Source organism: Orcinus orca, chromosome 16, assembly GCF_937001465.1.
Source record: "Orcinus orca chromosome 16, mOrcOrc1.1, whole genome shotgun sequence".
In the NCBI taxonomy this organism is placed as follows: Eukaryota; Metazoa; Chordata; class Mammalia; order Artiodactyla; family Delphinidae; genus Orcinus; species Orcinus orca.
Genome location: NC_064574.1, coordinates 6,454,466 through 6,478,593, shown reverse-complemented (window position 1 = coordinate 6,478,593; position 24,128 = coordinate 6,454,466). Strand labels below are relative to the sequence as shown.

The 24,128-nt window shown below is 51.3% G+C and overlaps 1 protein-coding gene across 4 annotated transcripts in view; it reads right to left on the bottom strand.

Moving 5' to 3' along the window:
- Positions 1-23,753, bottom strand: part of BMP7 (bone morphogenetic protein 7) — a 90,457-nt gene extending 66,704 nt beyond the window's left edge. Inside the window, exon 1 of one of the 4 annotated variants that reach the window (XM_033410402.2) lies at positions 21,873-23,753. In XM_033410402.2, coding sequence (XP_033266293.2) covers positions 21,873-22,947 — 1,075 coding nt within the window. In that variant the 5' untranslated portion in view covers positions 22,948-23,753. The remainder of the gene's footprint in view (positions 1-21,872) is intronic. The other 3 variants (XM_033410400.2, XM_012537627.3, XM_004282301.4) reach the window with 3 other exon arrangements.
- Between the last annotated feature and the right edge of the window lie 375 nt (positions 23,754-24,128).

Genomic DNA, 24,128 nt, shown 5'->3' with positions numbered 1-24,128 from the left:
TGATAGCAGCCATCCTAACGATATGAGGAGGACGGGTACCATCATCAAAGCCCTCCCACTGGCCTGGATACCCCATCACATGTGTCACACACACATCATTTCCTCGAATCCTTATAAAACCCCCCACTCAGAAGTAAGCACGTGCATCGTGTCCATTCTACAGAGGAGTACACTGAGGCTCAGAGAGGTAAAGTCACTTGCCCACGGCCACACAGCTGGTCTGAATGCTTCACCACTTAACCGCACTCTCTCCCTCATGCCGGGAGCCACCGCCAACCTCTTAGCCATGGAGACGATTAAATAAAGACATCCCTGAAGTACACACCAAGCTCTCAGCACACACGACGCGGTCACAACATTAATCTCCTTAAACGCTAAACTCAGAGAGCGAGGAATCCGCATTCCTCTCAGGTCCTTCTGGTTTGTAAATACTGCTCCTGCTGGTGCTAGAGTCGCCCCGAGGGAGGCCGACCGCTTGAAGGTGGTGTAGCCTTAACCCATCTCCCCATCCTCCCTCCCCAGCCCCCCAAATCAGGGGGCGGGGCCCCGCCCGGCAGAGGGCACACAAGCGGCATTGTCTCCCCTGAACTGCCGCTTCAACTCTCGAACTTTCCACCAAATGCTTTGGCTGCCAGCGAGACCACCTGGAGCCCCAGCGCCGGGCGCTCCGAGAGGGTCTTCCGAGACACTGCCTCCTTGTTAGACGCAGGGGGCCGCGTCCCGAGCCGCGGGTGCGGAGGCGAGCCCGCTGGCGGCCAGGCGCTTTGTCATAAGCGTGGCAGCCGCGCAGATGTGGAGGGGGTGGAGCGGAGAATTGCTGCCCCGCGAGATTAAACACCCCGGCGTCAACATGTGTGCGCTGTTGCCTGAACAATGTTATCATTGTGAATTGAATGGACCAAAGCGTTTAGGGGATGGGGCGGGGAGACGGAGAAAAGATGGGTTTAATTATCTCTAGGGCCAAAGCCAGTTGTTTGCCTAAAAAGCCCCAGACGCTGGTAGAGCTGAAAAGAAAAACAGGCTGTGAGCTTACATCAACCTTTCCGCCATAAATCGAGGCAGTCATCCTTCATCCAGGGGTACCCGTCTCCCCAGAGCGGGGGAGCCCAGCCCTTAGGGACCTCTGGGTCCCCACCCCATCCTTAGCTAATTGAAAATGAGGGGACAGAATGGAAACTAGTTACTATTTCAGCTAAACTAGTGATTCTTAGCCGGGGCAATTTTGTTCTCCCCTCCCCTCCCCAGGGGCTCTTGGGCAATGCCTGCATTCCTTTTTGTTTGTCACAGCTTAGGGAGCGTGTGCTACTGGAGTCTGGTGGGTAATGGCCAGGACACTGCTAAGCATCCTACAGCGCACAGGACAGCCCCTGACTACAGGGGGTGGTCCAGCCTCAACTGTCAACCACGCCGAGTTGAGAATCCGGGAGCTAACAGACACACAAGCCTCATGAGACCCAGGCAGTTTTGATCCCACCTGGGCTCTCAATCGGCTGCGTGGGACCTGAGCTCCGTGGGCCTCAGTTCTTCCCTCAGTAACAAGAGAATGGATCTAATTGGTCTGAAGTCCCCTTTCACTTCTGTTAGGTTGTACCATAAAAAGTTGTGAAATTTCCACCAATTGACCTATATGTAGTTCGACCTAAACTTGAATTCTACATCTGCACAGTCCAGTATGGCAGCCACTAACTGCATGTGTCTACAGAGCACTTGAAATGTGGCCGGTGTGGCAGTGTTTCCATTGATTTCAGTGTCATCAGTTTAAATGTGCCCAGGGGCGCCTGTACTGGACGGCAGATACAGAACGTTTCCATCACCGGGGAACGTGCTATTGGACAGCGCTGCTCTAGCATCGGCGCGCTGGTTTCTGATAGCAGCATGACGACATAAAGAGCTTATCACAAACCAGGGTCCAAATACGTGTTCTCAGAGAGACGGGGAGGTTCTTCCTCAGAAACAGGTTCCCGGTGTGAGAAATTCCATGGAAGTAGGGAGAGCTTAATCCCGGAGCTGTGGGAGAGGCCTGCGTCGGACGCTGGTGGCCCCTGGGCTCTCGGTTCCGTCTGTAAAATAGGAATGACAACCCCTGCCCCGGTCACAGGGCCACCTGGGAGTTTGTCACTTGCTGAGTGACATCAGGCTGGGTAATCATCAGACCCAGCAAGTTCAGGGGCTCTGCTTCAGGCGCACCCGGCCCCGAGACCCCTTCCCCTGGGCTGAGCCAGGCCGTTCACTCCCTCCCAGCCGCCCCTCCCCGTTCATTTCCTTCCTAGGGCTTAAGGAATTGATTGATTGGCCCGTTGACCTGTTTATTAACCATCTTCTTTTCTAGGTTTTAACTCCCAGAGTAAGACCTGAGAGAAGTCAGGTACAGAAGGTAAGAGGCTTGAACGTGGAGCCAGGCTGCGGGGGGGAGTCCCGGCCCTGCCACCCACGGGGCGCTTGGGCAAGTTACTCTTCACCTGTCAAATGCGAGGACGATGAGACTAACACTGACTTCACTGGGTCGGTGTAGGATTAAAACAGACCAGGGATCCTCAGGCTTCGGCGTGTTCCAGAATCACCGGGGAGCCTGTCAAAACACAGACCACTGGACCGGCTCCCAGTGTTTGTAACATGGGACATCTGGGGTGTGGCCCAAGAACTTGCACTTCTAACAGGTTGTCAGGAGACGCCGATGCCGCCGGTCCAGGGACCCCACTTTGAGAACCGCCAGAATAGAGCCCGTCCGTGGAGTCCCTGGCGCGCAGAAAAGTCTTGAACGAGGTCAGCTCTGATTGTTTTGTGGTTCTCCACTGTTCCACCCACCATACTCACTTGCGTGGCACTGGGCAGGTTCTCAAGTATCTCAGTGAACAGTCTTTGGAAACTTTCCCCCCGGGTTCCCTTAGGAGGGCAGAAAAGCCCCTCTCGGTCTCACTCAGCTCTAGAAGCAGCAGAGAATTGGGGTTGAGATGGGGCCCTCTGGCCTGGGCTCAGACTCGGACTCTGCCAATCACCAGCAGTGACTCAGGACAAGTTAACCCATCTCTGGGAGGCTTAGCTTCCCCTTCAATAAAATGGGGACATGAAGAGGTCCCCGGTTATATGGGGCCGTCATGAGAATTCAAGAAGACAGAGGCCAGCGATCATGGGACATGACAAGGACAAGCGCCAGACCAGAGGAGGCCCCAGGAGCGGCCGGGGGTGGGAGGGGCAGTGCGGCAGCCCACGGGCCCCTCCCCAGGACAGGAGGGTGCCTGCTCAGACCTTCCCCCAAAGCAGCCAGAGACTCCTGGGTCAGCTGGGCAGGCACAGCTGGTTTAAGGTATTTTAGAAGCAAATCAAATCAAATGAGAATTTATAATCCTTCCTGAGGTCTGGGTTCCATCAACCTAAACTCATTAGGCCAGAGCAGTGCAGGTGCAGCTAAGGAAGAGATTGTTCTGCGTTTCCTTCATGCTGGACTCCCATCTCCCTTTCACAATAAGAGTCTCCTCGAAACCCCCTACATGGAGCAAAACACTCATCACAGAGGCATCAGCATCCACTTCTGCAAGTAGGACTGTAAAGAGATGCTCAGAAGCCGCCCCGGGGGCTTGCAGGGGGGAATTTGGTGGAAACCAGCAAACTTCAAGACCCTCATTCGTTTCACACTCACACTGCAACAAACTGAACTTGACTTCCCAAGCTGAACTATCAAAACACCCTTAAAACTGCATTTTTGTCCCTTGAACCTATTTCTGGTAAGTGAAGGAGAATCCGAGGTCAAACCAAACAATGGTTCTGAAATTACAGTTTGGATTCTCTGTTGAATGTAACCGGCAGAGCGGCAAACAGATTTCCAAAGTGAGTCTCCTCTGGTTTACTTGAAACAGGTCTAAATGGAGTCATCTTTCCAAATAATTGGAAATGATGGGTAGTGATTTAAGGGAACACTTGTACAATTAAATGGATAAAGTTTTAAAACAGGCAACACTAGTCTATGGCGTTAGAAGACAGGATGGCAGTCGCCCTTGGGTGAGGCTGTGAGGGGGCTTCTGGCAGCTGGTCCCGTTCTGTTTCTTGTTCTGGGCACTGGTACCTGGGTGTGTTCACTTTGTGGAAATTCCTAACTGTTCTAGATTCGTGCACTGCTCTGTACACAAGTTAAACTTCAATAAACAGTTTTATCAACAATACGTATTGGCTGGCTTTATCCATCTCCAGTTGTACTCAAGAAGTATCTGTCACCATAGTCCCCCTATAGTAAGAGCAATTTCATGCCAGCTGTTTGGGGAAAAGATACTAACACCTTTATCAATTTTAAGACATCTTGGTTTCAGAAGCATCGATAATCAAAGAAATGGGATATTATGCCTAAAGCACCTAATTGGGAAACGTGTATGTGGCATCCTACTGCCCTGACCTATGACCCTCCCGTTAGCAAGGCTGTTTATTCACCTGCTCCAAACCCATCCTTCAAGCCTGAGGAGCAGCTCGGGATCAAGTTTAAGAGGGAGGGCTCAGTAACTGGACCTCCAAATTCAAATACACTTTCTGGGCCAGCTACTTACTTCTCTGTGCTCAGTTTTCCCATCTCTAAAATAAGGAGGATAGTAATAGCTCCCACCTGAAACAGCTGTTATGAGAATTAAATTAGTAATATAGGTAAAGAGGATAAAGGGTGCTTAGCACATAGTAAGGCCTTCACAAATGTTAGCTACAAAGATTATTATTATTTTTATGGCTAACTTAGCGATAATCAGATCGTATACACACCCCCAACTCCCCAACCCAGCCACAGGGGGCCAAAGGCTGACTCTCAGAAACCTTATTTATGAAGCATCTACCTTCTAGACCCAACCGATTCATGAGTGAACATGTAATTCAAGCTAAGAGTCCCTCCTGAGGAATTTTATTTGGGTGCAGTAGCTCAACCAAGTCATCAAGAACTCAAGTTTCTTCCATCTTTTTGCTCTGCCATCGCCTGCACATTGATGTTCAGTCCTTACGCTTGTTGCCTAATGGTCACAAGATGGCCACCACAGCTCCAGACATCACATCTTCACATAACCACATTCAAGGTAAGAAAAGGGAGAAAAGGATAGACTGTTCTGTTTGTTCATCTGTCACTCATCAGGAAGCAAAATATTTTTCAGAACCATCTCCCATCCCTTTCTACTCCCAGCAGATTTCCTCTGGTGCTTCACGGGTTAGAACACCATCCCATGTCCATTCCATCCTGCTAGGGAAGCTGGTAAGGCAAGTATGTGGCTAGCCAGAGAGCTGTGACTACAAGTTGCTGTGGGTGGCCATCTTTCTCCCAATAGGCAGGGTAGCAGAGGAATCCAGTGGGACAGAGAGGTCAGAGGGAAGCTATTCAGTGAGGGACATGGAGAGAATAACCCCTGGACTCTCTAAGGACATTCTAGTCGCTGTTATGTCCTTTCCCAGGTCTTGGGGATGCATCGATTTCCTATTTATTCTCCTTAAACTAGTTTGAATATATTTTCTTGCGTGCAACCCAAGAATTCTGTTACATATAATTTTGTTCACACCAAACACGCACTGCACAGAAATAACACCTGAAAACACCTTCTACCTCCTTTTCCACTGATCATCTCTTCCAACCAGTGGGCCTAGGGATATACCCAGACCCTCTCACATCGGTCTCTCTTGGAAACAAGCAGTAGTAACCCATGTGCCCAGAACCCACTTACTGGAAAAAGTTCTTACAGGCTTTCAGGGTACAAACAAGGTTCTACCAGGATAGCAGGGCTTCCATCCAAGTAGCTCTCCACCCTCGGCTTACCAACAAAGACACAGATTCTTAACATGCCTTGAGTATCTTGATCTGTTCATCCTCTACCCAGAGGGAAATAGGAGCCACCTGTCCCACAAGCAGAGCTCAGACCTGGCCTCTGTTTTCTTCCATGGGACAATGATTCTGACCTTTTCAGATCATTTTCAAGAAGTTTTGCCACTTGTCTAAGGAGATGGTGATAAAATAAAGATAGTTTTCAGCAGGCAACTGGCTGTTGGCCAGAATCCCACGCAGTCTTCAAAGTCAAGGCGAGAGGTATACCTACTCACAGGTTCGAGTTTAAAGAGGAACTGAAGTCTCTCCATGGGCTGCAGAGGGTCTGGTTGAATTAATGCCAACATGCAACCCAACTTCTGCATATATTCACTGTGGCACGCTATTATTTGGAGACTTTGGAAACTAGCTCAGGGTCCCCATTTATCTGGGCATAGTGAAGAGTTGAGTCAAATCACATGTGCAAATAACTTCTGTAAATCCACCTATACACCACATAGGCAACAACGACAAAGAGGGAGAGAGAAACAACTTAGATTATTTGAATGTGGCTACATAACGAACACTTCCAATGCACTTTCCTTCCCCAAGCTTTCCCTCCTACTGTGTGGGCCAGAAGCCAGTTTCATTCCTTTCCATCCTTCCTTGTAGCAAGATCTGGCCTTGTGAACCAGTTTGGGCCAGGGGACTTACAGAGAAGACTTCTAGGGAATGTCTAGGAAGCCAGGAGACAGATAAGCAAGGAGAGCTCTTTGGACCCTTTCCCTTTCTCTTGCCTTGAACGTGAGATTATATGAAGATGTGATGTCTGGGGCTGTAGCAGCCATCCTGTAACCGTGAGGTAACAGACATAAGACATTAGAGGACGGTGAAGGCAAGGGGGAAAGCTCATGGATACCTGGATGATATTACTGAGCTGCTACCCCAAACTTGGAATCACTTCGCAGAAGACTTGCTGTTATGGGAGATACATGTTTTTAATGCTGAAGCCACTGTTAGGCAGGTATACTGTGACTTAGAACAAGTCCTAAATGAGACATCATTCCTCTCCACAGAAACAAGGAGCAGGCTTTGGGACGTATATATCTTACAGCACTTCCTGTTCATGAGAGTGGTGCTAGTGTTTAAAAATAAGTATTTTCGGGGACTTCTCTGGCGGTCCAGTGGTTAAGAATCTGCCTTCCACTACAGAGGACGCGGGTTCAATGCCTGGTCGCGGAACTAAGAGCCCGCATGCCGCGGGGCAACTAAGCCCGCGAGCCCCAACGAGAGAGAAGCCTGCGAGCCCCAACGAAAGATCCCGTGCGCTGCAACCAAGACTCGATGCAGCCAATAAATAAATAAATAATATATATATATATATATTTTTTTAAAAAAAGGTATTTCGGTATAATATGGCACTAAACTTAAGCCAACTGTTTCATCTCATGGGCCACGGAAGAAGTGGCAAACTACCTCAATGCTGGAAGAAAAAGCAGCAGCAGGGACTTACACGGAGTGTGTCCAGCTCCAACATGGCAGCTTCCTAAGGGATTCCAAGGGTCATGTTCACTCTGCCCAGTTTCTGTCTGACCCACTGCCCCCACAAAGGGGCAAATGCAGCATCACACTGCTCTTAAAATGTCCAGGCCTCGTCAAAATCCATAATGGGATTTGAATAAATAATATAAATACGATTTTTCCAACGTGAAGCTACTTAGGAAAATGCTGGGTCTTAAGTGTGAGGACCCAAGTTGGACCTGGAGAGGAACTTACAGGCGTCCCCAGCGAGGACAAGTCAGGACGTCGGGCCATACCCATGTGTACAGAAGGACCTCAAAGAGATTCTGCAGCCAGACTGGGCTCCAAAGGCAGGACCGGGCAGCCCCCGTTTACTGAGAGATGGCTGCCATCACCCCATTTAATCCCAGCTGCCCTGGGCCCTAAGCCACACAGGGGAACTGCTATGAACTAAATTGGGTCCCCCAGATTCATGTGTTGAACCCTAACCTCCAACAGGATGGTATTAGGAGGTGCGGTCTTTGGGAGGTGATCAGGTATAGATGAGGTCATGAAGCGATGGGATTAGCGCCCGTATAAGAAGAGGAAGAGACTTGACCCCTCTCCCCATCATGTGAGGACACAGCGAGAGGGCAGCCATCTGCAAGCCAGAGAGAACAGAACCCAGCCATGCACGCACCCTGATCTCGGACTTCCAGCCTCCAAAACTACAAGAAATAAACGTCTGATGTTTCAGCTACCCAGGAAATGGTGTTTTGTTATGGGAGCCCAAGCTGACCAAGACAGAAGCTGGGTCCCAGAGCACTTGAATGCCTCCGGTCACCTGCATGAGGTCACACACCAGTGACCCGGGACTCAAAGCCAGACAGACCTGCTGTCCCCAAAGCTGGGCAAATGACTTGTCACCCCTGCGTCCCAGTTTCCTCACACATAAGAATAAATGTGGAAATCGTGCTATTTGAAGAATGACCGGCATGGGTGGGTCCTCACTTCAGGTGGAGGTCAGTTGCCCATATCAAAAAATGTTGGGGGCTTCCCTGGTGGCGCAGTGGTTGAGAGTCCGCCTGTCGATACAGGGGACGCAGGTTCGTGCCCCGGTCCGGGAAGATCCCACATGCCGCGGAGCGGCTGGGCCCGTGAACCATGGCCGCTGGGCCTGTGCGTCCCGAGCCTGTGCTCCGCAACGGGAGAGACCACAACAGTGAGAGGCCCGCGTACCACAAAAAAACAAAAACAAAACAAAACAAAATGTCGGGCACAGGAAATGCTACTAAGTCTGACATAAACAGAGTTCAGGGGGAAAAAAAAAAGAGAGAAAAGGGTACAATTTTACTGTGAAATTTTTGTTATTCATTTTTTTAAGAGCAGGTCCGCCCATAGACAAGTGCCTAAATCTGAGGGGCTGTCTGTGCCCTAAGCTGGCGGACGCGCGGAGGGTTAGTCCTGATGATCTGGTGTTTCCTTAAACCTCTGCACGGATAAACACAGATTATAATCAGCAAGAGGTAACTTTCTAGTATAACAGGACTCATAATAACAAAACCAGCTTCCTGCTTTGCCTCGTGCCCAGTCAACAGAGGCCAGCTTCCAGCTTCATCATGGGGCATCCCGGCTAAGGGAGGACCACCCCGACCCAAATCCCACAGCACTCAGTTGGTGGGACACGTGCCCACACCGTTCCCATCCCCAGAAGGTGCCAGGCAGTGCATCCCACTGCCCTACATGCCAGGGGGAGCTGCACGGAGGACCTGCACAGGCAGGCCACGCCCAGAGTGGTCCGAGTTTTGGCCAGGCAAGTGACAGCGTTGCTGCCGGCCACTAACGTTACGTATGGGGCACCAGCTGCCACGTGGGCACCATGCTCAGCTCTCCTCCCGCCACCGCGGAGGGGACGGATCCTCACAGCAGCCCAGGTGGCAGGCACCAACACGAACCCAGAGGAGGAAATGGGGACCCAGAGTTTCATAACCTGCCCAAGGTAACAGAGCTAACAAGTAGCAGAGGTGGGATTTAGACTCAGGTCCGACCCCAGAGCCAGTCTTAACTATCACCTGAGACGTTTTAGGACAGTTTTTTAAAAAGAGAACATGGGACGGGGCTGCTGGGATGAAGCGAATTTAGGAAAAGCTGTGCAGTCTACCTGATCGCTTTGGTGGGAACTTGTGACGCACGACCCACATGAAGGATGCCAGGAAGTCTTCAGAGGAGCAATCTGTTTAACTAAGAGTTTGTGCAAACTCAGAGGAGGCCCTCCCACATCCGGGAAGAGAGAGGGTTGTCTGTGTGTCACTGGACGTCTGCAGAGGACAGAGGGGTCAGATAAAACTCAGACTTTTTTTTACTATTTACCCTTCCCCAGGTAGAGGGCATGGGCAGTCTAAAGCAGGAGTCAGCACACTTCTATAGCAGGCCAGATAATAAATATTCTAGGCTTTGGAGACCGCACCGTCTCTGTTGCAACCACTCAGCTCTGTGGATGGAGCATGAAAGCAGCCACAGAGAAGACGCAAACAAAACGAGTTCCGATAAAGCTTTATAGACACTGGAGTCTGGATTTCATCTCATTTTCACATCATGGAATATTCTTCTTTTATCACCCTTTTTGAAAAATGTAAAAGCCATTCTGGCTCACAGTCTGCACAAAAATCAGCGGGTCTCCCTGCTTTATTTATCGTAGCTCTGAGCTGCAGTGAGAAATGGAAAATGCAGCTTCCTGGCTCACGCCCCTCCCCCCAGCAGGTTACCTGCTGGAGGGGAACAAGGTAAGAGAGAGGTTTGCCCTATTTCCTCCTGAGAAGCTGGCGGAGGGGAATAAAGAGAGACCAGTTCTAAGTGTGTGTTTAATTAAGTTTTTAGTATCATCGGGCAAAAGGTGCTGTAAAAATATTTTAGTTCCCGGGAGACAATGCCTGCTCTTGAGAGATCTGACCTCCTTTTCGTCTCCAGGCTGTTTCAAATCCAGGCAGAGCTGGGTCCCCAGGAGAGGGCTCACGTTTTGCTTGTACTCTGTCTTCCTTTCAACCGGAAAACGATCCATCCATCCGAAAATGCCGCCTTCCCCGCTCACGGCCATGGGCCAACGGGTTTGAAGCAAAGGCTCCCAAGTCAATTTCCAAGTTGGAGGAGAGTTACCCCAACCAGTGGTTCTCCGCCGGGGGCTCCTCTGCCCCTCAGGGCACATCTGGCTATGTCTGGAGACACTGTGGTTGTCAAACTGGAGGCCACTCCTGGCCGCTCATGCGTGGAGCTCCGCGATGCTCCTCAACATTCTACAGCGCCCAGGATGCCCCCCGGCAGAGAAGAGTCGGGCTGAAAACGTCAACAGCGCTGCGGGTGGGAAACCCTGCTCTACACCTACGTGAAAGGGCCACTTCCAAGTTCCTGGGGTGTTTGAGGCACATGAGAACCAGAGATTTCTGGATCTCCTCTCCCATCCCCCCACACCCTCACCCCCCCCCCCAGTATATTAAGACAATTAGGAGCTCCAGGTTTGAGCAGGTATAGGGCAAGTGGCTTCATTTACTGTCTCCTCCTAAAGGAAATGACCAACGGGTGCCTCCACCCCATAAACGTTTACTAGCCCTGGAAGGTTCTGAGGCCCCACTGCCATTTTTAAGGGCTTCTCCCTCAACAAATGTTAGGTCAAGTGAGTCAGAAAATGGAACCTGAGAAGAGGGAAGAGGGTGGGGGGACATTTCACAAAGTTCAGGACCAAGAGGAAAACTGAAAGACCTAAAACGACCCCCTCCCCTCTCTTTCTTGCTTATAAACGGAGGACTGCCTTACACGGGGCACCTCGTGAACCGAGGCAGGGAGAGTTTTGAAGGTCTCGGGACACTGCCACGTGGGGTTTTCATTTGCCGGCTGAGGCCCCGTCATGTTAATGGGTCTGTGGATTGATGAGTTATTGGCCTTTGGGGCATGATACCCTGAATACACTCTAAGACGGGTTCCCTGGGGCCACACCACCAAGAGCCACCTCAGGGCTGAGCTTCCGGCCAAGACTCTCTTGTCTCCAGTAGGAGAGATTTCTGATTCACCGGTGCTTGGAAAAATGTAATCACAAAGAAGAATGCAGAGGAAAATGTAACTAATATCCAGGTACCCACAAAACTAAGAATTTGCAGGAGTTAATATCACGGTTGCTTCCTGGTTTTCCCATAAACTTTTTATTTTAGAATAACTTTATAGAAAAGTTGCAAAGACAGTATAAAGTTCCCGTGGACCCTCACCCAGATTCCCCCAAGATTCACATCTTCCATAACCGTGGGACACTTGTCAAAAATAAGAATTTGATATCGATGGGTTACTATTAACCAGACTCCTGATTTTTTTTTCAGATTGCATCAGTTTTTCCACTATTGCCCTTGTTCTGTTCCAAGATCCAGTCCAGGATACCACACTGCACTTCCGAATGGTTTCTTATTATTAAAATAAAGGAAACTTGACCAGAACAGTTGGAATTTATTTAAAATTTCTCCCCAATCCCATCCCTTGCCTCCCTCCCCAAAGGCGGTTGGTGTGAGTCCTACCGCCATGTTTCCATAGTGTTACCACACATATATGAGCCCACAAACGATACACAGTATTATCTGATGCTCTTGTGTGTGTCTGTTTTGACACAACGACAAACGCTTACACCCTAAACATCCTCCTACAACTGGCTTTCTCCCTCTTGACATTCTGTCCGAGTCTAAGTGGATACATAAAAAAGAAATTCTTGCATTCCCTTCTGGTTTCTTACACATTTATAAATAAATTTATTACAAATGTATTTCTCCAATCCCCTGCTCGTGGACATTTAGGCTGGTGGTGACGATGCTATTACAAACAATATGCAATATTTATTCCAGTACATATGGTAAAAACCACCTCCATGATCTTTTCAATACAGTGTCTTGAGGTATCGCTATTAAAATACCAGTCCCTAGCTGCCTCTGGAATTTTCCCATCAAGTAGGTGTGGGGTGCATGCAGGAGCCCCAGTACATGGGCACTCGGGGCCCTTTGCCCCGTCGATAATTCTTAAGCCATAGAGACAGAGCAGAGGGGAGTTTCCACAAGCAGGATGGATAACTTATCTTTATCTTCCTCTTCAGAGCACAGAACCACAAAGTCAAGGTCAAGGGCTTGGAGGCTGTTCTGGTGGTCTCATCACCGCTGCCCTTGTGCCCCGTCTCCCCCATTCACGCACCTCCACGGGGCCGGGAGGAAGAGTGAATGGGTTTACATTCAGCAAGAGCTGGTTTCAAATGCCAACCCCACCGCTTCCTAGCTCTGCAAGTTGGGGGCCCTTCCGTCTCTTCCTCCTTAAAATGGAAATGCTACGACTTGCTTTGCAGAACCTGAGAGAATTAAATAAGGAGCCTGATAAGGGAGGCTGTTATAAATCCATTAGTGCTACAGAAAGATCACAACCCTCCCACGTTATCACTGTGATTTACTTCAGCGATGCATTTAGATAATGAAGGAGTCTCTGAATTCAGTTTCTAGGTTGAGCCTTGCAAGATCCTGCCTGGACGAGGAAGTGCCTCTGAAGCCCAGGAAGAAAAAGCAAGACCTCATGACAAGACAGTCACCTGCACAGCCCGGACAGACCCTGGCTAGGGCAGGGGCCTCTTGAGCTGGGGCCAGAGTCAGGCTCCTTAATTCTCTGGGTAGTGAACCCGAGTGCCGCCGAAGCGTGCTTTTGCTGAAAGACAAGTCCTAAAGAGGCGAGTCATTTTACAAGTGGGAATGGAGAGAAGTGGTTATTCTTGTTGAACCACGTGAATACCTCGGTGATCAGGAAGATTCTAGAAACACTGGTCTCCAAAATGGGGTGCAAGCACTTAGGGGGGGCAAGAGGGATCCACTGGGACGTGGGGCGGGAAAGATTATAATCGCAACTAAGTAAACTTCAAGGACTGACGGACGTCAGGGAAGATGGGGACTTCCTGGCTGGGCTTCAACAAGCGTCTCTGCATAACTGATGGGTGAGACTGAAAAACACAGACCTTGTTTTCAGTAACGCAGCCAGCAATTCACCTGTTCTGTTTCCATCGTTTTACCCCGTGAGAGAGCCTTCGCCTGCAACAGTGTGGTCGTCATGAGTGCCACTTCCCAGGCGCTTTCTGGTGCTCCCCTTTCCAAGCTTGGGGTGGGGCTGTCATCTCCTGTCTCCTTGGGTCAGGTCTGACCATGTGACAGGCTGTGACCAATGAAATGCAGGCAGAAGCGCCCGTGTAGCTTCCTGCTGGCAAGATGAAAAGCCCGTGCACAAGCCACACTGTCTTTCCCTTTGGGACCATAACTGGTGACTTTCAAGAGGGCGGCAGCTCCATCGGCCTGGAGATCTGAACACCCTCCCGCCCGGCCAGTGTGCAGAGCCCCCTGCCAACCCACGATGCAGCCATAACAAAAGAACAACAAAGCTCTGTGGTTTCAAGCTACCGAGATTGTGGGGCTCTTTGTGAGCTCTTGATGCTGACTAGACGAAGGATCAAAATAATCAAAATTTAGGACCAGACCTTTAGCTCGCTGACCCCAAACTGTTGAACCATGAGCTGTGAAAGATCAAATTCCATCACATTGAAAATCTTAGGGACAGCAAAATTACATTTGTCTTGCTAATGAATTAAACTTGTAATCTTTGCATTAATTACTAATGATGCATGAGTTAAAATGTGTATTAATGAACATCAGAATTTTGTATTTTTTTATCTTTAGTGCCTCCTACTTAAACTTCTATTTCAGTCTTTGTTTTATAAAGTGCACACCATCCTAAAACAGGAGTAGTTATACGATCTATTTCTGTTTAGGGTGTGTACTCAAAGATTTCCTAGCGGGGATGCAAGTTCAAAACACACTTGAAGACACTGCCGTGCAACATCCTCACCCCTTGCACGCACGCAAGCTGCCAATGTCCGAGTACCTTCTGTGCCATGAGAATTCTGCAAGGCAGTGCTAGAGCGGGACGGGGAGAATGTCTGAGAAAATAGTCAAGAAAAAGTCCTTTATCAAAGGCCAGAACACAAGCCATCGAAACCATAGAAAAACCCTCCTGCCTTTGAGTGCGTTGTTAAATTGCTGGGCAGACAAGCCCCGGGGCCATGCTAGGTGGATGGTCATGCTAACTGCTTGGATTCTTTTTTTTTCTTCAAACTACATGAAGGCAAGAGAGAGGCTGGCATTACAAGACGGTACAGGCCTAACTCCAATGTTTAAAAACATGCAGGTCCACAATTTTGGAAACAGTGCAAGTTTTTATTCACAGCCAAATTTAATTAAGCCAGACAACAAAAGAGTGAAACTTGAAAGCTACTCTGGGGAGATAAAGATGTGAAAGAATAACACGTGACCTCAAAGATGTGGGAACCTTAATACTCGCTAAGTCAGAGTTTTCTAACGGTACAGAAAGAGCTGAAGAGAATTTATGGGAAACCTTGTGTGAGAAAGCCCACCCCGAGACGCGGGCCCCGGAGGCCTTCACCATCCTCTGGTCTCCAGAGGCTTCTAAAGGCACTGAATCCACTTGGGACTTTGTTATCCCAACCGCAGCTGGGAGAGCGGGGGGCGGGCAGTCTTGCACCTGCTCCCATAAAAAGTGGGGAAGTTGTGCTGGTCTGTTAATGAATGCTTTGGGCTTGTCACTCCCTTGAATCAAGGAAAAGACAATTTGTACTTTGACCACCTTCCAGGAAGGGGTGGGAAGAAATATGTCAGTAATGCGAGTTTCTGAAATTAAAAGTTTTTATTTTGGAATAATTTTCGATTCAGAGAGAAGTTGCAAGGATAGTAGAGAGTTCCTGTACACCCCTCATACGAGTTTTAGGTTCCCTAGTAGGAAAGTTTTTAAATAGCCATAGATGCTTGAAATCAAGAGAAAGTCAGCATTAGACTCTACTTATCCTCAAATAAGTTTGGTGTGCTCAAATGTCACTGATCTCTGAAGAGGAGGAAAATGCATGTGTCGTTGGGGAGCGGGGGATACACATATATACAAAGATATACATCTTTGGGGTCATTTTCTTCATATCTCTAAAACAACATGGGTGGCTTAATCTTGGTACTTTAAGATCAAGTACTTAAAAACGGAAATTTGGACAATTACACCAAAGTGAATAGTGATCTGGCCACCAAAGTACAAACAAGGTTTACCATTTATTGTGCACCTACTTGGTGCCCGACTCTACCCAAGAGAGATATGATTTTGTCTGCATGAGAGTCTGTGGAGGAGGGGATTCTTAACCAGATTTCTAAGACGAAGAAACAAACTCAGAGACGTTAAGTAACTTGCTCAAGGTCACACAGCTAATAGGCAACCATAGTGGAAACAGACACATGGGTTGAAGCTGTGGCTAAAGAGAATCAGTGTGGATGCCATTCTGTTCTCTCTTGCCAAGTCACACCCTCTGCTGTCACCGAGAACTTCCGTTACACGGCAGTGAAGCCCCCCAACCCCCCACTCCATATATCACCCAGAATTAGCTGCAAAGTGTCAGGAAACTTGGCCAGGCAGCCCCAAGCATCAGCGAGGGCTGGAAGCCTTCACCGTGAAGCCCTTTATAGAAAGCCGCAGTTGGCAGCCCTTGCTCCTGCATGGGAACAAATTAACATTGGCATTCCAAACACAGGAAAGGAAGGAAATTGGAAACACAGTTTATACTTGGCCAGCTCTTTGAAATACTGTACCATGCTACCGACATCAATTAATGAAAAGCAGGGTTGTGCTGAGAGGCCCTGGTTTGCAAATGCATTAACACACGTTAAACATGTTTGTACAGGAACCGGATTATAAGCACCCTGGCTCCAAAACAATAAAGCAATTTACCCTAAAACTGGTGCTCTTGGAGTTGTCATTAATTCAATCCACTCCACGCGGATCAGCAAAGGCTTTTCTCGGCTCCCAGCAATGCCTCCCGACACAAATGTTGAAAGGACGGCATCGCACATGCTACTCTGAGTTTCACATAAGTAAGTGTCAAGCCTCATGCACTGCTAATATGCCCCCAAATCATAAACACTCCACTTTGGAGAGCGGGGGAAGCACACAGCGGCAGCCCTGGTATTCATCGGCACTGCCATTTCACATCAGGTTAGAGCAATTTTTCCCCGCAGAAGGTTAACTGGGAAATATCTGTTCCATATTAAGAAATACCAAGTCACATTTTTTGTCAAATATTATTTGTCAAATGCCATTTGCTGCAAAACCCAGATTTCAAGTGCAGCTGAACACACAGCTAATACCGAACGGTTCACATAATAGCTGTGGTTGTACATGGGATCATTTGCAGTGAAAGCACCCCCCTTCCTCTATAAACTGTTTCAGGAATTGGAAAGAAAAGCATCTGAAGCTCTGGAATAAATAAAGTACTGTGCCTTGAGCTGCCCAGTACAAAGGACCCAGCATGCTGGGAGAACAGACGCAAAACAACCAGAAAGGCAACTGCCGCTTCGCTTCACAATTTTGTAAGAATGCTTAAAAGATTTTACATCATGGGGTTGAATCGCAACGTATCTGGCCTGCAAAGACAGAGTCGGCTAGTTTCTTGAAAGACCAGCCTCTTCACGCACTGCACCCACCGGTACAGGCACCTGCGACCACATCCTGGGTCCTGGGTCCAGGCGACAAACATCACTGATGTGGCCGCCCTGCCCCCTCGCCCAGGTGACATCACCCCACGACTCCACATTGATCCGGGATCCATCAAGTTGGAGCACTTTGGGTGTGCAAAGCTAAACATGTTATCATTTTTACCACAAATTAAGAGTTTCTATGTAAATATTGGTATTTCCTCACCCCACGAAGGCGAGAGGGGGCAAAATGGCACCGGCGCATTTGACTTAAACTAATTAAAAGCAGAGGGTCATGCAATTCAACGTACTGATTTTACCAGTGGGACTTAAATCTTTTATAATAAGTGTACACAGCTGCAGCGCTCTCCCACCGCCACGTTTTACAGGCTAATCCGTGCATTCCTTCTGACAATAACGTGACAGGTCCCACACATCCCTGCCTGTGCCCTAAGCCCGGTGACACTGCCAGAGTGCATTAAAGCAGAGGCCGGCCAAAAAGCAGCCGTGCCGACAGCCCCCAGCTAGGTCTGAAGAGTGATCGCCAAAGAATGAACGTGGCCAGCCACTTGGTGCAAAGGGCTCTCCATTCAAAATAGTCAGCTGGTGAAATGGATGGGCAGGCTGGGGAAGGGTGGAGACTGGGGGAGTGTTAGGACACTCTGATTCTCGCCATGGGCCAAATATGACCTTACCCAATAGGGGAAAAAAAAGATATTAAAGCGATAGGGGTGATCAATCAACTTAGATGAGGCTCTCCCTGGAATGAAGTCATCATCCTCTCCGAGCTCAGTGGACACGTGATATTCGCTCACATCGCAGGCACGCTGCTGGTCAAGGGTTCGCGGGCCAGCTGTGTTTATCCCGGCAGAGGCTTGACAGGCTACGACGCTACGGAAGGCCCCGACCCTCAGCTCGCAGGAGCTGCATCTCAGAAGCTGTTTCCTCTCTCTGTGCATTCAGAGAAGCCCCCCCTTCGCTTCCCTAGGCCTCCTCCCTTACCCCTCCAAGGGCCGCCCCACAACCAAGTGACAACTCTGGAATAAACACCAAAACTGTTGGCCACGCGAGCTGGCATCCAGGCTTCGGCCTTAACCTGCTCTGATTCCAGAAGGGAAATACAAAGACCCCCCCAAAGTTCAAACCTGGGTCACATATATCCTTGGGGGGAGGGGGGAGAAGATCTTTGATTTATATAAGCAGGAAAATGAGGTTTAAAAGAAGTGATGTTGAAAGGGTTACTAAAAACACAGCTGTTGGTGCACTCCTATAGCGAAGACACTGCAGAAAGAGAGAAAGAAAGAAAGAAGGAGGGAAGGCTATGTGACATCTATATTAACCTCTGGCTGCTCACCAGTGAGGGCCGGCACTCCAGTGCTGGAATGTGGGGCAGCCCCTTCCAAATTTTAACACAAGCCAGGTTACAGCTGCGAGCGCCTGCAGCCTGTGCTCCCTCGGCAAGCACTCCCTGAAGGAAATTTTTAAACTGTAACAGAATCTTTTTCTAATACTCTACAGTGGTAGGGCCTGTTCTGAAGGGGCAAAAGGAGAGATCTTAATGCCAAACACTTGTCAACGAAAAGGATCGCCAGATGGTATAAAATAAAAGTAAAACTGAACGGCCTTCTCCCTACTCCTCGACTACATTAACAAAAGCCACTTTTAGACACTGAGCCCAATAAGGATAGGTTTCTAACTTCCCCTCTTTTTAATTTAGCTTCAAAGATTAAACAAATTTGGTTCCTTCAGAACCTGGACCAGAGATAAATGTGGATCGCACACCCCCAGTGCCAGGGGCTTCTTTAGAAGATCCCAAAAGGAGCTGCTGAACTTCTCCAAAGAAAGAAGGGGGGGGGGGAGGGCAGCTATCTTCGGGATTCAGTCTGCAGAACTCACATTGCCTGGGGACAGTTTAAGAGAGGGTAGCCTGTTTTGAATTCCAAACTTAAGTCTGCACAGAGGAGTTGGGGGCTTGTTAATCCAAACCAGTTTACAAATCTCACCATTGAACTTAAGAGGCCCAGCCTGGGAAGATGTAAGTCTCCCTCCGGCAGCTCAGCTAGCATTACAGGGGCTTTATTGTACAGGCTGGTCTTTGTCACAAGGTGCGGTCTGAGGTCCTCATTCTCAGCACCTGGTTTTGTCATAAATTCTCCTCTAGTTCCCTCTCTAGTTTAGATCCCACTCAGCCTGGCAAAAAGCTTGAATTCTGAGGAGAACGACTTAGAGGAACAAAAACCAGTTTGGCTGCAGACGGAAGAATAAACGCACCAGCTCTGCAAAAGCCTTCAGACTTCAGGCCGAAGTCCCCCAGAGCACTGCAGGACAGCAGCGGTATGCAATGAGGGAGGAGGGGGTGGTGGAAGGAGGAGGGGGCTTTGAGGGGAGGAGAGGGTGGTGGAGAAAGTCAGTCTCCCTTCAAGGTCTCCCCCAGGTCCCCTGCAAGGTAACAAGTAATAGCTGCATATGAACAAACGACGTTTTTCTCACTCTTAGTAAAAGTGTGAGACTAAACGCATCTTTAGAAAACTTTGTATGTTACAGGTCAGTATGATCTGCAATCCAAGGAAAAATCGTGTGCTTTTTCTCAGCTTCCAAGCAGGTCTCCTACACGCCCCCTCCAACCCCACTGCTACCCCCCAGCCCCTCCTGCGGCAAAATCCCAGAACCCCACAAAATGGAAGGGACAGGCGGTTTATTCCCATGCTGCTGCCGAGCAGAAATTAAAGGGCAACCTTAGAAACATCTACAGGAAGAGTCTTGCCCAACTGCGGTCCAGGTCTTCACCCAACTAATTACCGAGAAAGTTTTAGGGACTGAGAAAGAAAGCAAACAAGGTCAGTGCTCTCTGTTAAAAGCCACTCTGCCATCTAATTTGGAGTGATGCTCCAGAAAGCAAGACCTGAGAAAGTCAGGACTGTCCCACAAAGCCCAAAGCCAGCCTGACTGATTAAGAGGCTCAGACAAGCCGGTCTTTGTCTTTTCAAGATGAAAGAAATGGGACTAACGGGTTGAAAGGTGTGTGTACAGCCAGAGGAGGAAAACCACCCAGCTGTGGTCTTCCCAAACAAGTCCCAGCTTGCTCCCCCCTACCAAAGGGCAGCAAACAGCCCCGCCCCAAGTTTCCCAGAGGTGCCCAGTTGGCAACCTGGTCCTTTTCGGGCATGGGAGGAGCCCGCGTCTGGCCACGCGGTTGGTCCATAAGCAGCGGGGTGCTTTCTGCACTGCGTTTGCAGAGCCCTCCACAGAAGCCAGGGCTTACAAATACCTTTTTAATGACCTCAGCCAGGCTCTGAAGGCCGCCACTGGGACCTGCTGGCATTCACTGGGAGTCACAGGTATCCGACAGAACAGAAGATACCATAAATCCCCAGCCAGAGAAAGGGCCCTGGTTAACCCCTGGCTTCAGGATGGAGACACAGCTCTGCTTTAATTAATTTATTTATATGTACGTATTTGGGATTTTTCTTTAGCTTCTAGTATAGGTCACAAATACACGTTGAAAAAAAAATCATACACAAAACTGCAGACAATGAAAAACCAGGCCCCAGCTCCCAAATCCCTAAGGCCCCAGCCCCAGTTCTGCCCTGCCCCCATAAAATCTATTTCCAATCCATGGCGTCTTCCTCCAGTGGGAAAGCATGATATACAAGCACGTATGTAACCTCACTGATCTGCACCTTGCTTTTTTCCACCCCATACATCTTGGAGATTGTTCTAAATCAGGACATATGGCGCTGTCTCATTCTAACAGGCTGCCTAGTATAATTTAAACTTTCTTGAAGTCATTTTGGCATCTAAACCTCCCACCCCTTGCTCGCTGAAACTCGTTTCACTATTTGATTTTGGGCTATTATTAAGGACAGACAATGGCGTCCCGGGAACTCCAGGGACCTTATCTGGCGCGGGAAGCATTAAGGTTGATCCGCGCTTCCCGGCGCCCTCCATCCACGCTCCAGGTGCCCCGCGGGGGGCTTCAGGATCATTATTTCCCTGTTGACACAGCGCCGGTGGGCGTGAGTTTGCTGTCTTGACTTCGTTCGCATTTTCGCAGCAAGTGACACTTGTAGAATGAAAGCGGCTCGGGAAACAGCGCTATCGGGGCGTGTTATCTCAGAAACCAAATATTTGATCATGAGCTCTATAGCGCGCAGTCGGGGGTTAGTCTGAGCAAGTCTGGTGAATGTGCACAGATGGAGCGAGGGCACCACCCCCGCCGCAGCGCCAGCCTCCGATCCCCGGGGCCGTCGCGGCTCCAGTCGGAAGCCGGGTCCCCTAGCCTCCCCCGGCGGCGTCTGCTGGGAGATCCCTCGCCACCCAATAGCCAGAAGCCGTGGTTTGGCGCCACACGTGATAAACGCTGAAAATGGATTCTGCCAGTCCGGGACCTATCATTAAATATTTAAAATAGAAAGGTCGCAATGGCAACGTTTTTTCCCCCAGCTCCAGCCAGGAGAGCTGAGAGCGAGAGGGGCGCCCAGCGGTCAGGAAAGGGGCCCCGAGGCGCTCGGGGCGCGCAGCACGCTACGGCGGGCGCACCGCGAGGGGACAGGTAGGGCTTGCCAGGGCGGGGAAGGGAGCGCAACGCCAGCGATGCCAGGGCCAGGCAGGGCAGAGAGGGGCTCAGAAAGGGCGGGAAGTCAGCTTCGCGGAGCAGGGCCCTTTAAATCCAGGTAGCGCGGGCCCAGCCGTACAGGCACAGCTCACATGACCGAGCCCCGCGCTTTGAACTGAGCCGCGGCCCGCCCGGCGCCTCCCGCCCCAGAGGTGCAGTCGCCGACTAAACCCAGAGCGGGCTTCAGACCGGTCCTTACTTCCCCCGCACTCCCACAGGCCAGATGAGCCCGGCTCGCCCTACCTGGGGCGCGCGCAGCTTGGGGTCCACTAAGGCAGGGGGGTGGGAGACCCTCGGCCAGGCACTGCCGTTTTGAAAACTACCGGGAGTGGAAAGATGGGCGGGCTGGATGCAAGACGCGGCGCCCTCCCTGTCCCAAAGCGACTCCTGGCCGAGACGCGCACCCCTCCCTCCCGCCTTCACTCACCGAGGTTGACGAAGCTCATGACCATGTCGGCGTCGGTGAGAAAGTGGCTGTCTTGCAGGCTGGCCAGAGGGGGGCCTTGGGTACTGAAGACGGCCTTGTAGGGGTAGGAGAAGCCCTGGCCGTCGGGCCCGCCGCCCTCCTCCACCGCCATGGCATTGTACAGGTCCAGCATGAACATGGGCGCCGAGTTGTGCTTGCCCTGGAGGTGGGGACGCGGGCGATGGGGCAAGCCCAAGATGGAGAGGATCTCGCGCTGCATCTCCCGCCGCTCCTGGCTGCGGAGGCGCCGGTGGATGAAGCTTGAGTGCACCTCGTTGTCCAGGCTGAAGTCGGCCAGGGCGGAGCGCAGTAGGAACAGGGGCGCCCAGAGCGCCACGAAGCTGTGGGGCGCCGCGACGCGCAGCGAGCGCACGTGCATCGCGCCGGCTCTACGCGCGACCCGGGCTCCGGGCACCCGGCACCGGGGCCCGAGCCGCCCCAGGTGACGGAGCGGGGCAGGCGGCCGTCCACGCCGCTCGGTCACTTGCTGTAGACGGGCCCCTCTGCGCCCGCGCCGGACATGGCCCCTCCCCGGCCGGCTGCGCTCTGCCCGGACCCCCGCCCCCGGCTCGGCGCTGGCCCCGGGGCCCCTCGCCCCGCACTCGCCCGGGCGCACCGTGGGGCTCGGAAACCGGCTTGAGCGAGCGAGAGCGCGAGCAAAGAGGCGGGCGCGGGTGGGAGGAGCAGCCAGCAAACCTAGGAGCCGGGAGAGCGAGCGCCGGGGTGGCAGCGAGGCGGCGGGCGAGCGGGCGCTCCTTCCTCCGGTTCTTCTCGTGCTCTTGCTCTTGGGCGGCGGGGACCCACCCTTTTCCGAACTCCGGCGCCCAGAAGAGGGGCCCCAGGTCGCTCTTCCAGCCCTGCGCGCCCTTGATCGCACGAGAGGCCGCCTCGGGAGCCCCAGAGTGGTGCGCGCTGGGGCCTGGGAGGGGGAGGGGGAGGAGGAGGACGGGCTTCCGAGGGCCCCTCCCGCGTCGGCGGCCTCCCACCTGCCCTCGGCCCCGCCCTCCCCCCAGCGGCGCCCAATGGGTTCATTCATTCCTTCTAGTGCGCTCTGCAAATATTTACCCAGTGCCCACAGGGTGCCCAGCGCCGGGCCGGGCGCCGCGGGGATGCGGAGAGAGGAATCCGAGCCGGCCCTGCTTTCTCCGCACTCGTAGTCCGGGCAGGGAAGGAGGCCTGAGCGGCACCCATGGGATTTGCGCTGCGGTAGAGCAAGCTGGGGGAGTGTGGAGGAAGCGCGGCGATACGAGAAGGCTTCCTGGCGGAGGTGGCACCCGAGCCCCTCTCGCCTTTTGCCCCCCCTTCCCCGCCTTACTCCAGACACGCGGATCCCTCCCCGAACTTGTTGCCAGCTTGTTCTTGCACTTGCCAGCCCTTCTGCCTGGAACTCTCTCCCCTCCCAGTCTCCCTCCCCACCCCTGCCATCTGGCCAAGCCTCCACCTCCAGGTGCCACTCAGGTGCCACTTCCTCCCAGACCGTCGGAGATAAGGTCCCTTCCCCTCGTCACCCCCGCGCACACCTGTTCTATTTTCCTTAACTCCTCCTCCCACCGTCTGGCATTACTGAGTTATTCGTACCTTCTTTATTGTCTTGCCTTCCCACTAGAAACAGAGCTCCCTGGGGGCCGAGGTGGGACTCTCTCAGATGTCCTCGAGCCCAGGGCCTGGTAGCCACTGTGGCTGCACAGTCGTTATTTGTTGAATGACTGAAATTGTGTGAGCTGGAGAATTCCTCCCCACCTCCCTTCCTTGGGGGCCCAACCACTCCTCAGCCTGAGACCAGATATCCCGGCCCGGCACTGCCTCTTTTTTAAAAAAATACTTATTTATTTATTAATTTATCTATTTATTTTGGTTGCGCCGGATCTTAGTTGCAGCATGCAGGATCTTTAGCTGTGGCGTGCGGACTTCCTAGTTGCGGCATGCGAACTCTTAGTTGCAGCATGTGGACTCTCAGTTGCGGTATGCACGCGGATGTGGAATCTAGTTCTCTGATCAGGGATCAAACCCGGGCCCCCTGCATTGGGAGCGTGGAGTCTTACCCACTGGACCACCACGGAACTCCCTCGGTCACTGTCTGACCTTCTCCACCAGCCCCTGCCTGGCCACACCTGAGGAGCGCACAGCTGGCCTTGCATCCAGTTCACCTCTGAGTGTCTGTGCCTGAGACCTCACCAGATGCTCCTGGCCTCCTTTCTTCCGTCCCCTCATTCATTC